Below are 14874 nucleotides of genomic sequence, written 5' to 3'. Positions count from 1 at the left end.
CCCAGTTTTTTGTTGGTGTTCTTGGTTCCATCCTCGGCTTTTATCTACTGTTATCTGTATATATAAAGCTGAGTGTATGTATATGTGTGTGTGAATGTATTAAGCCATGCCCACTCCACAGAGCCCCGCCCACGGGGCAGTGCTGGCCTGGAGGGGATGGAGCAGCGCTGTCTGCCTGGTGACACTGCCTGCCACTGTGTGCATATAAAAGTTGTGCTGCAGAAAAATGCTGTGTATAAAGGAGGAGCGTGAGGTGCAAGAGGAGTAAGGCCCCCTATCTGCTGCCGTTATTTGTTATAAACAGTTAGTTACTATGCCCGGGCTGGCCAGCCTCATTAGCTAGTGTAGATAGATAGATAGATATATCTCTACCATATCTATCTATCTCTAATGAGAGTGTGTGTGTGTGTGTGTGTGTGTATGTGTGTGTATATATATATATATATATGTGTGTATATATATATATATATATATATATATATATATATATATATATATATATATATATATATATAATCAAGCCATAGCCACACCCACTGACGGGTGGAGAGTGGAGTTGCAGAGGGAAAGTGCGGGACGTGGGTGGAGAGCGAAGCTGCGAGGGAGGAAGCGGGACACGGATTGAAAAAGGGGCTGTGGTGGGATGGAGCAGGATGATGAGTGGAGAGCGGGGCTGTGGGGGGAGAGAGCACGGGGCTGCGGAGGGATAGAACGGGGCGGTGCATGGAGAGACGGGTTACAGAGGGAGAGAGCGGGACAGCAGTTGGAGAGCGGGGCTGAGGAAGGATAGAGTGTGATGGCGAGTGGAGAGCGGAGATGTTAAGGGAGAGAGCAGGACGCAGGTGGAGAGCTGGGCTGCTGAGGGAGAGAGCAGGATGGCCAGTGGAGACAGGGGCTGCTGAGGTGGAGAGCGGGACGGCCAGTGGAGACAGGGGCTGCTGAGGTGGAGAGCGGGACGGCCAGTGGAGACAGGGGCTGCTGAGGTGGAGAGCGGGACGGCCAGTGGAGACAGGGGCTGCTGAGGTGGAGAGCGGGACGGCCAGTGGAGACAGGGGCTGCTGAGGTGGAGAGCGGGACGGCCAGTGGAGACAGGGGCTGCTGAGGTGGAGAGCGGGACGGCCAGTGGAGACAGGGGCTGCTGAGGTGGAGAGCGGGACGGCCAGTGGAGACAGGGGCTGCTGAGGTGGAGAGCGGGACGGCCAGTGGAGACAGGGGTGCTGAGGTGGAGAGCGGGACGGCCAGTGGAGACAGGGGCTGCTGAGGTGGAGAGCGGGACGGCCAGTGGAGACAGGGGCTGCTGAGGTGGAGAGCGGGACGGCCAGTGGAGACAGGGGCTGCTGAGGTGGAGAGCGGGACGGCCAGTGGAGACAGGGGCTGCTGAGGTGGAGAGCGGGACGGCCAGTGGAGACAGGGGCTGCTGAGGTGGAGAGCGGGACGGCCAGTGGAGACAGGGGCTGCTGAGGTGGAGAGCGGGACGGCCAGTGGAGACAGGGGCTGCTGAGGTGGAGAGCGGGACGGCCAGTGGAGACAGGGGCTGCTGAGGTGGAGAGCGGGACGGCCAGTGGAGACAGGGGCTGCTGAGGTGGAGAGCGGGACGGCCAGTGGAGACAGGGGCTGCTGAGGTGGAGAGCGGGACGGCCAGTGGAGACAGGGGCTGCTGAGGTGGAGAGCGGGACGGCCAGTGGAGACAGGGGCTGCTGAGGTGGAGAGCGGGACGGCCAGTGGAGACAGGGGCTGCTGAGGTGGAGAGCGGGACGGCCAGTGGAGACAGGGGCTGCTGAGGTGGAGAGCGGGACGGCCAGTGGAGACAGGGGCTGCTGAGGTGGAGAGCGGGACGGCCAGTGGAGACAGGGGCTGCTGAGGTGGAGAGCGGGACGGCCAGTGGAGACAGGGGCTGCTGAGGTGGAGAGCGGGACGGCCAGTGGAGACAGGGGCTGCTGAGGTGGAGAGCGGGACGGCCAGTGGAGACAGGGGCTGCTGAGGTGGAGAGCGGGACGGCCAGTGGAGACAGGGGCTGCTGAGGTGGAGAGCGGGACGGCCAGTGGAGACAGGGGCTGCTGAGGTGGAGAGCGGGACGGCCAGTGGAGACAGGGGCTGCTGAGGTGGAGAGCGGGACGGCCAGTGGAGACAGGGGCTGCTGAGGTGGAGAGCGGGACGGCCAGTGGAGACAGGGGCTGCTGAGGTGGAGAGCGGGACGGCCAGTGGAGACAGGGGCTGCTGAGGTGGAGAGCGGGACGGCCAGTGGAGACAGGGGCTGCTGAGGTGGAGAGCGGGACGGCCAGTGGAGACAGGGGCTGCTGAGGTGGAGAGCGGGACGGCCAGTGGAGACAGGGGCTGCTGAGGTGGAGAGCGGGACGGCCAGTGGAGACAGGGGCTGCTGAGGTGGAGAGCGGGACGGCCAGTGGAGACAGGGGCTGCTGAGGTGGAGAGCGGGACGGCCAGTGGAGACAGGGGCTGCTGAGGTGGAGAGCGGGACGGCCAGTGGAGACAGGGGCTGCTGAGGTGGAGAGCGGGACGGCCAGTGGAGACAGGGGCTGCTGAGGTGGAGAGCGGGACGGCCAGTGGAGACAGGGGCTGCTGAGGTGGAGAGCGGGACGGCCAGTGGAGACAGGGGCTGCTGAGGTGGAGAGCGGGACGGCCAGTGGAGACAGGGGCTGCTGAGGTGGAGAGCGGGACGGCCAGTGGAGACAGGGGCTGCTGAGGTGGAGAGCGGGACGGCCAGTGGAGACAGGGGCTGCTGAGGTGGAGAGCGGGACGGCCAGTGGAGACAGGGGCTGCTGAGGTGGAGAGCGGGACGGCCAGTGGAGACAGGGGCTGCTGAGGTGGAGAGCGGGACGGCCAGTGGAGACAGGGGCTGCTGAGGTGGAGAGCGGGACGGCCAGTGGAGACAGGGGCTGCTGAGGTGGAGAGCGGGACGGCCAGTGGAGACAGGGGCTGCTGAGGTGGAGAGCGGGACGGCCAGTGGAGACAGGGGCTGCTGAGGTGGAGAGCGGGACGGCCAGTGGAGACAGGGGCTGCTGAGGTGGAGAGCGGGACGGCCAGTGGAGACAGGGGCTGCTGAGGTGGAGAGCGGGACGGCCAGTGGAGACAGGGGCTGCTGAGGTGGAGAGCGGGACGGCCAGTGGAGACAGGGGCTGCTGAGGTGGAGAGCGGGACGGCCAGTGGAGACAGGGGCTGCTGAGGTGGAGAGCGGGACGGCCAGTGGAGACAGGGGCTGCTGAGGTGGAGAGCGGGACGGCCAGTGGAGACAGGGGCTGCTGAGGTGGAGAGCGGGACGGCCAGTGGAGACAGGGGCTGCTGAGGTGGAGAGCGGGACGGCCAGTGGAGACAGGGGCTGCTGAGGTGGAGAGCGGGACGGCCAGTGGAGACAGGGGCTGCTGAGGTGGAGAGCGGGACGGCCAGTGGAGACAGGGGCTGCTGAGGTGGAGAGCGGGACGGCCAGTGGAGACAGGGGCTGCTGAGGTGGAGAGCGGGACGGCCAGTGGAGACAGGGGCTGCTGAGGTGGAGAGCGGGACGGCCAGTGGAGACAGGGGCTGCTGAGGTGGAGAGCGGGACGGCCAGTGGAGACAGGGGCTGCTGAGGTGGAGAGCGGGACGGCCAGTGGAGACAGGGGCTGCTGAGGTGGAGAGCGGGACGGCCAGTGGAGACAGGGGCTGCTGAGGTGGAGAGCGGGACGGCCAGTGGAGACAGGGGCTGCTGAGGTGGAGAGCGGGACGGCCAGTGGAGACAGGGGCTGCTGAGGTGGAGAGCGGGACGGCCAGTGGAGACAGGGGCTGCTGAGGTGGAGAGCGGGACGGCCAGTGGAGACAGGGGCTGCTGAGGTGGAGAGCGGGACGGCCAGTGGAGACAGGGGCTGCTGAGGTGGAGAGCGGGACGGCCAGTGGAGACAGGGGCTGCTGAGGTGGAGAGCGGGACGGCCAGTGGAGACAGGGGCTGCTGAGGTGGAGAGCGGGACGGCCAGTGGAGACAGGGGCTGCTGAGGTGGAGAGCGGGACGGCCAGTGGAGACAGGGGCTGCTGAGGTGGAGAGCGGGACGGCCAGTGGAGACAGGGGCTGCTGAGGTGGAGAGCGGGACGGCCAGTGGAGACAGGGGCTGCTGAGGTGGAGAGCGGGACGGCCAGTGGAGACAGGGGCTGCTGAGGTGGAGAGCGGGACGGCCAGTGGAGACAGGGGCTGCTGAGGTGGAGAGCGGGACGGCCAGTGGAGACAGGGGCTGCTGAGGTGGAGAGCGGGACGGCCAGTGGAGACAGGGGCTGCTGAGGTGGAGAGCGGGACGGCCAGTGGAGACAGGGGCTGCTGAGGTGGAGAGCGGGACGGCCAGTGGAGAGCGGGGCTGCTGAGGTGGAGAGCGGGACGGCCAGTGGAGAGCGGGGCTGCTGAGGTGGAGAGCGGGACGGCCAGTGGAGAGCGGGGCTGCTGAGGTGGAGAGCGGGACGGCCAGTGGAGAGCGGGGCTGCTGAGGTGGAGAGCGGGACGGCCAGTGGAGAGCGGGGCTGCTGAGGTGGAGAGCGGGACGGCCAGTGGAGAGCGGGGCTGCTGAGGTGGAGAGCGGGACGGCCAGTGGAGAGCGGGGCTGCTGAGGTGGAGAGCGGGACGGCCAGTGGAGAGCGGAGCTGCTGAGGTGGAGAGCGGGACGGCCAGTGGAGAGCGGGGCTGTGAGGGGAGAATGCAGGACGATGATTGGAGAATGGGCTGCGGAAGGAGAGAGAGTGACAGTGGACCGAAAGCTGGACTGCTTAGTGAGAGAGCAGGACGGCCAGTACAGACAGGCTGTGGAGGGAGAGAGCGGGATGGCGAATGGAGAGCGAATGGAGAGCGGGACGGTATTTATACCCTGTGGCTTGATACTAAAAGGAGGAGCGTGAGGTGCAGGGAGGAGGCTGTGTAAAAAGCAGAAGCATGAGGTGTATCAATACTTGGGTGATCGTTTAGTTAATTTGTGTTGCAAATCTGTAGTGTTGAATATATGATGTGAAATGTTTTTATGTGCAATATAATCAATATAATTTGTTATAACTGACCACAGTTAATTGCTATACCTGGGCATCGCCGGGCTCTTCCGCTAGTACTATATAAAGTTTAGGTTGCTAAGTTTCAGGGTCACTTTATAGCACTGCTGTGAATAGTTGCCTGGGTGCGCACCTGCTACTTTCTGGAGTCATTTCAAGAGTTTTGTGTCTGAATGCCGGAAGCTCTACTTTTCCATCCAAGCTGTTCAGTTACTATAGGAGGGTGACGAACAAGTCACCACTGTGGTTTCTGATCACGAGATGAATGACTGTAACTTCGCCCCATTCTACAAACATGTTAATGCACTGCGTTCCAAATTATTATGCAAATTGGATTTAAGTGTCATAAAGATGTAATTTTTTGTTTTTCAAATAAACTCATAGATGGTATTGTGTATCAGGGCTCTTTGGATCACTGAAATCAATCTCAAATGCCTGTGATAATTAGTTTACCAGGTGAGCCCAATTAAAGGAAAACTACGTAAGAATGATGTTCCACATTATTAAGCAGGGCACAGATTTCAAGGAATTTAGGAAAGAAAACGGATCTCTCTGCTGCTGAAAAGCATCAAATAGTGCAATGCCTTGGTCAAGAGATGAAAGCATTAGATATTTCCCAAAAACTTAAACGTGATCATCGTACTGTTAAGAGATTTGTGGTTGATTCTGAGCACAGACATGTTTGTGCTGATAAAGGCAGAATGAGGAAGGTTTCTGCCAGGCAAGTTCAAAGGATTAAGAGAGCAGCTGCTAAAAAGCCATTACAAGCCAGCAAACAGATATTTAAAGCTGCTGGTGCCTCTGGAGTCCCTCGAACCTCAAGGTGTAGGATCCTTCAAAGGCATGCTGTGGTGCATAAACCTACTATTCGGCCGCCCCTAAACAGTGTTCACAAGCAGAAATGGTTGCAGTGGGCCCAGACATACATGAAGACTTACTGATGAGTGTCGAGCAACCCTGGATGGTCCAGATAGATGGAGTAGTGGATGGTTGGTGGATGGCCACTATGTCCCAACAAGGCTGCGACGTCAGCAAGGAGGTGGAGGAGTCATGTTTTGGGCCGGAATCATGGGGAAACAGCTGGTAGGGCTCTTAAGGTTCCTGAAGGTGTGAAAATGACCTCTGCAAAGTATATCGAGTTTCTGACTGACAGCTGTCTTCCATGGTATATAAAGCAGAAATGTGCCTTCAGGAGCAAAATCATCTTCATGCATGACCACGCACCATCTCAGGCTGCAAAGAATCCCTCTGAGACATTGGCCGCTATGGGCATAAAAGGAGATAAACTCATGGTGTGGCCACCATCTTCCCCTGACCTCAACCCTATAGAGAACCTTTGGAGTATCATCAAGCAAAAGATCTATGAGGGTGGAAGGCCGGTCACATCAGAACAGCAGCTCTGGGAGGCGATTCTGACTTCATGCAAAGAAATCCAAGCAGAAACTCTCCAAAAACTCCCAAGTTCAATGGATGCAAGAATTGTGAAGGTGATGTCACAGAAGGGTTCCTATGTTAACATGTAACTTGGCCTGTTAGGATGTTTTGGAGTTAAATAGCTTTTTTGTTCGGTGAATGTGACCTCCTAATGCTGCAAATTCCACAAATGAGCATTTTCAGTTCTTTAACCCCTTCCTGACATCCGACGGTATATCCCATCCATGTGACCCGGGCCCCTATGCCCATGGACGGGATAGTACGTCGGGCGCGATCAGCGGCGCCCACGTGGTGAGCGTCGCTGATCACGGCCGGGTGTCAGCTGATTATCACAGCTGACACCCGGCACAATGTGTCAGGGGCGGTCACGGACCGCCCCGACACGTTAACCCCTTGCACACCGCGATCAAACATGATCGCGGTGTACCGGGAGTTAAAGGGAAGCATCGGCAGGGAGGGGGCTCCCTCCGTGCTTCCCTGAGCCCCCCACGGCAGCGCAATGTGCAGCGCTGCTGCGGGGGACTCCTTTCCTCCAGGCCCCCGAATCCAAGATGGCGACGGGGGCCTGAGGAAGCTGGCTTCCTCAGTGCCTGCAAAGCGCAGGCATGAGGAAGCCTTCTGCAGTGCCTGTGTCAGATCGCTGATCTGTCACAGTGATCTGTGATGTGACAGATCAGCGATCTGTCACAGGACAGTGATGTCCCACCTGGGACTATTTAATAAAGTAAAAAAATAAAATAAAAAAAAGTGTTAAAATAATTAAAAAAAAATCCCCAAATAAATTAGAAAAAAAAAAAAAAAATATTCCCCCAATAAATCCATTTTTTGGAAATAATAAAAAAAAAACAATAAAAGTACACATATTAGGTATCGCCGCGTCCGTAATGACCCGCCCTATAAAACTGTCCCATTAGTTAACCCCTTTAGCGAACCCATTAAAAAATAAAAATAAAAAACGAAGAAAAAAATAATGATTTATTATCATACCGCCAAACAAAAAGTGTAATAACGTGCGATCAAAAAGACGCATATAAATATCCATGGTACCGCTGAAAACGTCATCTTGTCCCGCAAAAAACGAGCCGCCACACGGCATCATCAGCGAAAAAATAAAAAAGTTATAGCTCGCAGAATAAAGCGATGCAAAAATAATTATTTTTTATATAAAATAGTTTTCATCGCATAAAACCGACAAAAACATAAAAAAACAACCTAAATGAGGTATCGCTGTAACCGTACTGACCCGAAGAATAAAACCGCTTTATCAATTTTACCGCACGCGGAACGGTGTAAACGCACCCCCCCCAAAAGAAATTCATGAAACGCTGGTTTTTTGTTCATTCTGCGTCCCAAAAATAGGAATAAAAAGCGATCAAAAAATGTCACGTGCCCGAAAATGGTACCAATAAAAACGTCAACTCGTCCCTCAAAAAATAAGACCTCACATGACTCGGTGGGTCAAAATACGGAAAAATTATAGCTCTCAATATGTGGTGATGCAAAAACTATTTTTACAATAAAAAGCGTCTTTTAGCGTGCGACAGCCGCCAAACATAAAAACCGCCATAAATAGTAAATCAAACCCCCCGTTATCACCCCCTTAGTTAGGGAAAAATAATAAAATTAAAAAAAAAGTATTTATCTCCATTTTCCCGCTAGGGCTAGGGTTAGGGCTAGGGTTAGGGCTCAGATTAGGGTTAGGGGTGTGTTGGGGTTCGGGTTGGAGTTAGAATTGGGGGTTTCCACTGTTTGGGCACATCAGGGGCTCTCCAAATGCAACATGGCATCTGATCTCAATTCCAGCCAATTCTGAGTTGAAAAAGTCAAATGGTGCTCCTTCCCTTCCAAGCTCTGCCATGCGCCCAAACAGTGTTTTACCCCCACATGTAGGGTATCAGCCTACTCAGGACAAATTGCAAAACAATTTTTGGGGTCCAACTTCTCCTGTTACCCTTAGGAAAATAAAAAATTGGGGGCAAAAATATCATTTTTGTGGAAAAAAATGATTTTTTTATTTTCACGTCCGAGTGTTATAAACTTCTGTGAAGCACTTGGGGGTTCAAAGTGCTCACCACACATCTAGATAAGTTCCGTGGGGGGTCTAGTGTCCAAAATGGGGTCACTTGTGGGGAGTTTCAATAGTTTAGGTACATCAGGGGCTCTCCAAACGCACATGACACCCGCAGACCATTCCATCAAAGTCTGCATTCCAAAACGTCACTGCTTCCCTTCCGAGCCCCGACGTGTGTCCATACAGTAGTTTTCTCCCACATATGGGGTGTCAGCGTACTCAGGCCAAATTGGACAACAACTTTTGGGGGTCCAATTTCTCCTGTTACCCTTGGGAAAATGAAAAAATTGGGGACTAATTGATCATGTTTCTGGAAAAAATACGATTTTTTTATTTTCATGCCCTGGCATTATAAACTTCTGTGAAGCCCTTGGGGGTTCAAAGTGCTCACCTCACATCTAGATAAGTTCCTTAGTGGGTCTAGTTTTCAAAATGGGGTCATTTGTGGGGGGTTTCCACTGTTTAGGTACATTAGGGGCTCTCCAAAGGCAACATGACACCCGCAGACCATTCCATCAAAGTCTGCATTCCAAAACGTCACTACTTCCCTTCCGAGCCCCGACATGTGCCCATACAGTAGTTTTCTCCCACATATGGGGTATCAGCATACTCAGGCCAAATTGGACAACAACTTTTGGGGTCCAATTTCTCCTGGTACCCTTGGGAAAATAAAAAAATGGTGACTAAAAGATCATGTTTGTGGGAAAAATACAAATTTTTTATTTTCACGCCCGGGCATTATAAACTTCTGTGAAGCACTGGGGGGGTCAAAGTGCTCACCACACATCTAGATAAGTTCCGTAGGGGGTCTAGTTTCCAAAATGGTGTCATTTGTGGGGGGGTTTCCACTGTTTTGGTACATCAGGAGTTTTCCAAACGCGACATGGTGTCCGATCTCAATTCCAGCCAAAAACGTCAAATGGCGCTGCTTCCCTTCCGAGCTCTGCCATGCGCCCAAATAGTGGTTTACCCCCACATGTGGGGTATCAGCGTACTCAGGACAAATTGCACAATAACTTTTAGGGTTCTGTTACCCTTGGGAAAATAAAAATTGGGGTGAAAAGATCATTTTTGTGGAAAAAATATGATTTTTTAATTGTACCGCTGTACGTTATAAACTTCTGTAAAGCACTTGTGGGTTCAAAGTTCTCACCACATATCTAGATAAGTTCCTTGGGGGGTCTAGTTTCCAAAATGGGGTCACTTGTAGGGGGTTTCCACTGTTTAGGTACATCAGGGACTCTCCAAACGTGACATGGCGTCCAATCTGAATTCCAGCCAATTTTGCATTGAAAAAGTCAAACGGCGCTCCTTCCATTCTGAGCTCTGCCATGCACTGAAACAGTGGTTCCCCCCCGCATATCAGGTATCTGCGTACTCAGGACAAATTGCACAATAACTTTTGCAGTCCAATTTCTCCTGTTACCCTTGGTAAAATAAAAAAAATTGAACCTGAAGTATTTTTTTTATGAAAAAAAGTTAGATGTTCATTTTTTTTTTTTTTTAAATATTCAAAAAAATTCCTGTGACGCACCTAAAGGGTTAATAAACTTCTTGAATGTGGTTTTGAGCACTTTAAGGGGTTCAGTTTTTAGAATGGTGTCACTTTTGGGTATTTTCTATCATATAGACCCCTCAAAGTGGCTTCAAATGTGATGTGGTCCTAAAAATAAAATGGTGTTGTAAAAATGAGAAATCGCTGGTCAAATTTTAACCCTTATAACTTCCTAACAAAAAAAAATTTTGGTTCCAAAATTGTGCTGATGTAAAGTAAACATGTGGGAAATGTTAGTTATCAAGTTTTTTGTGTGCCGTATCTCTGTGATTTAAGGGCATAAAAATTCAAATTTGGAAAATTGCGAAATTTTCAAAATTTTCGCCAAACTTCCGTTTTTCTCACAAATAAACGCAAGTTATTTGAATGAAATTTTACCACTAACATGAAGTACAATATGTCACGAGAAAACAGTGTCAGAGTCACCGGGATCCATGGAAGCGTTCCAGAGTTATTACCTCATAAAGGGACAGTGGTCAGAATTGTAAAAATTGGCCCGGTCATGAACGTGCAAACCACCCTTGGGGGTGAAGGGGTTAAAACAGATCAAATGTTTAGAAATTCTACTGTGCCTAATAATTTGGAACAGTGCAATTTGAGTTTTTATTCAATTTGGAGATTGTACTGTCTAACCGGTGATGACTTTTATTAGACTGACTGTCATTTGTACCGACTATTTAGGAAAATCAAAGAAAAATATCATTTGCATAATAATTTGGAACACAGTGTATATGGACCCCCTTTATATATAACACAGGACTGCAGACCTTCTTTTTATTGCATTTTGTGCAATTTTTTTTTTTTATATTCATGACTTTTTTTGCAACCACTCACTGTCCCGCTTTTTTTTTTTTAGACCCTCTCGCTGTCCGTTTTTTTTATTTGCACCCGCTCGCTTTCCTTTTTTTTATTTGCACCCGCTCGCTTTCCTCTTTTTTTATTTGCACCCGCTCGCTTTCCTCTTTTTTTTATTTGCATCCGCCCGCTTTCCTCTTTTTTATTTGCACCCGCTCGCTTTCCTCTTTTTTTTTTTTATTTGCACCCACTCGCTGTACCCTTTTTTTTATTTGCATCCGCCCGCTTTCCTCTTTTTTATTTGCACCCGCTCGCTGTACCCGTTTTTATTTGCATCCGCCCGCTTTCCCCTTTTTTTATTTGCACCCGCTCGCTGTACCCTTTTTTTTTTTTTTTATTTGCATCCGCCCGCTTTCCTCTTTTTTATTTGCACCTTCTCGCTTTCTCCTTTTTATTTGCACCTGCTTGCTGTCCCCTTTTTTTTTTTTTTTTTATTTGCACCCACTCGATGGACCCCATGAGTCTGAAAAGCACGGGGGTCCTAATTCATGTGTGAATGAAGCATTGCTGGTCATCTAAAGCCGCTGCTCTGATCGTCTGTGATCGTGGCAGCGGTCGTACATGCTCACTTTCTGCGAATTTTCTGCAAATAATTGCCTTCTGCCATAGACAAGCAGTCACTAGTGTTTCGCCCAGACGCCCTAGAATCCGGAGTCTGTGCGGAGCGGACGTGGTGCGGCCTGCATGAACATTGTATATAACCTATATGACTGATATATGGAGGGGTTTGCGCTGCGGGCTCAGAGGGATTAGGTGAAGCCGGTAATTTGTGCCCCAAAAGTAATAGGGAAAACCTGTGCATTAATAAATATATATAGTCCATCGCAGAAACAGAGATTTGTGCCAGATTATTTCACACAAGCCCCGTAATTTCCACCATCTGAAGCGACGGCGGCAAAATGGCTCCCTGCAAACAGCGGAGGCCAAAATATGATGCCCTGAATCCCGCGGCCGTTCTCGAAAGCGAGGAAATTCAATTTCAAGGCACAGTCCCAATTTACTTGTGAAAGGGAGAGATGACATGGCCCAGAGGCCGGGAAGTGAGGGGACATTTGCAGGATCGGGGGGCTCTGTAGAACTCCCTTTGAGTGGAGCGGAGGTCGAGCATGCCCCCCAAAGTTGTGAATTACGCTCTCCTTGAACCAGGAGAGAATTTGAGTTATTGGCAGCTGTTACTTTCAGCAATGCTTTAGCTTCATGTACAGAAGTGGTGACGATAAGCTCTGCTATTCAGCACACTGCATCTCCACTCTGCACAGACTTGCTCCCGTCCCATCCCACCAGTGACTTCTATGGCTAATCTGTAGGCGTTGATTTATTTTTATTGTTCATCTGAGAATTTTTTTAATTTTATTCTTTTCAATTACAATTTTTTTTCTCTTTCTCTTCAGATGCAAGAATGAACAATCCGTCAGAAAACAGTAAATCAGCAGAGAGTAGAGATGGAAACACAGGTATTACTCCGCTGGCCCGCACTCGGCCTCCTCGCTGCGGTCGCACTTATTCTATGGAACATCACCTCCTAGATTGGGAAGGGACATTCTTCCAATTTGTGGTTTGTGATGTGGAAACGCGGGGGCTCAGGACGTGCACATTGTATTTCATGGACTTGTCATTGGGGAGGGATGGATGGCAACCTCTGACCAGTGTAGAAGGCAGTCCCTGTAACGTGCGTCCTGTCAGGCCATGAGGAGTTAATAATAATCCCCTGCTGTGTCCGCTGCCCTAATGGTTCTCTATGCACCCTGTTAGCATTGTGCACTTGCTTGCTGTCCCCATTTTTTTTGCACTTGCTCGCTGTCCCTTTTTTTTTCTTTGCACCCGCTCACTTTCCTCTTTTTTTTGGACCTAATAGCTGTATCATTTCTTTTTCTCCCTCTTTTTTCCAGGGTTGTTTTTTTTTTTTTTTCATCTGCTCGCTGTACCAGGTTTTTTTTTTCACCCGCTCACTTTCCCCTTTTCCTTCTCTTACTTTTCTGGGGTTTATTTTTGCCAACAGCTCGCTGTCACCTTGGTTTGCCCTCGGCTCGCCGTCTCCTTGGTTTGCCCCCGGCTCGCCGTCTCCTTGGTTTGCCCTCGGCTCGCCGTCTCCTTGGTTTGCCCCCGGCTCGCCGTCTCCTTGGTTTGCCCCCGGCTCGCCGTCTCCTTGGTTTGCCCTCGGCTCGCCGTCTCCTTGGTTTGCCCTCGGCTCGCTCAAACCTTGGTTTGCCCCCGGCTCGCCGTCTCCTTGGTTTGCCCTCGGCTCGCCGTCTCCTTGGTTTGCCCCCGGCTCGCCGTCTCCTTGGTTTGCCCTCGGCTCGCCGTCTCCTTGGTTTGCCCTCGGCTCGCTGTCACCTTGGTTTGCCCCCGGCTCGCTGTCTCCTTGGTTTGCCCCCGGCTCGCCGTCTCCTTGGTTTGCCCCCGGCTTGCCGTCTCCTTGGTTTGCCCTCGGCTCGCCGTCACCTTGGTTTGCCCCCGGCTCGCTGTCACCTTGGTTTGCCCTCGGCTCGCCGTCTCCTTGGTTTGCCCTCGGCTCGCCGTCTCCTTGGTTTGCCCTCGGCTCGCCGTCTCCTTGGTTTGCCCTCGGCTCGCCGTCTCCTTGGTTTGCCCTCGGCTCGCCGTCTCCTTGGTTTGCCCTCGGCTCGCCGTCTCCTTGGTTTGCCCTCGGCTCGCCGTCTCCTTGGTTTGCCCTCGGCTCGCCGTCTCCTTGGTTTGCCCTCGGCTCGCCGTCTCCTTGGTTTGCCCTCGGCTCGCCGTCTCCTTGGTTTGCCCTCGGCTCGCCGTCTCCTTGGTTTGCCCCTGGCTCGCTGTCACCTTGGTTTGCCCCCGGCTCGCTGTCACCTTTTTTTCCGTTTTACAATCACGTGTTCTTCTTTTTCTTGCACCCACTCACACAGCAGTGACCCTTTTTTCTTTTCTTTTTTTTTTTTTTTTTTTTTGTACATTTCCGCTTTCCCTTTTCTTCGTGCTCTTCACAGCCCTTTTTGCATAGTGATGCTCTCCTGATTTTTGCTGGTTTGCACACACCTGCTCGCTCCCTTATTTTTTGGAACTTGACGCCGGAGAGCAAAGTGTAACTATTTTCCTTGTATTTTCAGGCACACAAACAAATGGTCTGGACTTTCAAAAGCAACCGGTGCCTGTTGGACCGGCCATTTCATCAGCCCAAGCACAGGCCTTCCTCGGACATCTCCACCAGGTGAGAGGGTGGCTCGTGCAGATGGAGCATGGGAGGAGCACCCGTAGCATGTTCCCAAAACACGGAGCACAGGCCGGAGCACAGCTAGGGGAACAGGACGCTTCCTCCGTCGTACAGTCACAATGCGTCAGCTGCGGCATCTCCATGTTAGATCTTGGCGTCTGTGTTTTGTTCTTTTTGTTGCTGCAGCCTTTTTTTACATAGAAACAGCAAGATGCTGTCGATGAATCTGTGATTTTTCATGTTGATGGTTTCCAGATGAGAAAAAGCCAATAGAACAAGTGTAAGGAAGAAGTATTGGGTTAAATCTGTGCGGACTACAAAGCCAATGTTTTCCGAGGCTGGCGCTTCATTTAAAAGTACAACTGCTCTTAAAAATTAAACCTTTCCCCCTTGCACAAGGGGCAGGCTTATTCTATTGGGCCGCCCCGGTAAGAGGAGATAGGATATTCCTACTTCTCATTTCCACCATTTTCAATCTGTCATCATCGGCATCTTACAAGGTGCAGTAAGATAGGGTTACGTGATGACTGAAGTTCTTCTTTAAATCTTGAAGATTACTCTTGTGCTTTCCTTTTGAGCTTTGAGTTCAGGCCGGACTCTGTCAAGGGGTCACGGCGCTGCAAACAGGTTTTTGGCCAGGGAGCAAAGCCTACGCAATATGTAGTAAAATAGCACAGAAAATGTCTTCTATAGGGGGATTTAGGACTGGATTACATTATCGGCTGCCAGAGGGGGAAGGAGAGTGACTCTGTCCAGAAACCTGATTAG

The 14874-nt window shown here is 51.9% G+C and overlaps 1 protein-coding gene across 3 annotated transcripts in view; it reads left to right on the top strand.

Annotated features, from left to right (window-relative positions):
- POU2F1 (POU class 2 homeobox 1) overlaps window positions 1–14874 on the top strand; it is a 112180-nt gene that overhangs the window by 53238 nt on the left and 44068 nt on the right. For all 3 annotated transcript variants that reach the window (XM_073577116.1, XM_073577119.1, XM_073577117.1), the window contains exons 2-3: window positions 12317–12379; window positions 14003–14103. In XM_073577116.1, the coding sequence (XP_073433217.1) occupies window positions 12317–12379; window positions 14003–14103 (164 nt within the window). The remainder of the gene's footprint in view (window positions 1–12316; window positions 12380–14002; window positions 14104–14874) is intronic.

This window comes from Dendrobates tinctorius, unplaced genomic scaffold, assembly GCF_039654945.1.
Source record: "Dendrobates tinctorius isolate UK_male_01 unplaced genomic scaffold, ASM3965494v1 ptg000054l, whole genome shotgun sequence".
Classification (NCBI taxonomy): domain Eukaryota; kingdom Metazoa; phylum Chordata; class Amphibia; order Anura; family Dendrobatidae; genus Dendrobates; species Dendrobates tinctorius.
This window is presented reverse-complemented; position numbering and strand designations above follow the sequence as displayed.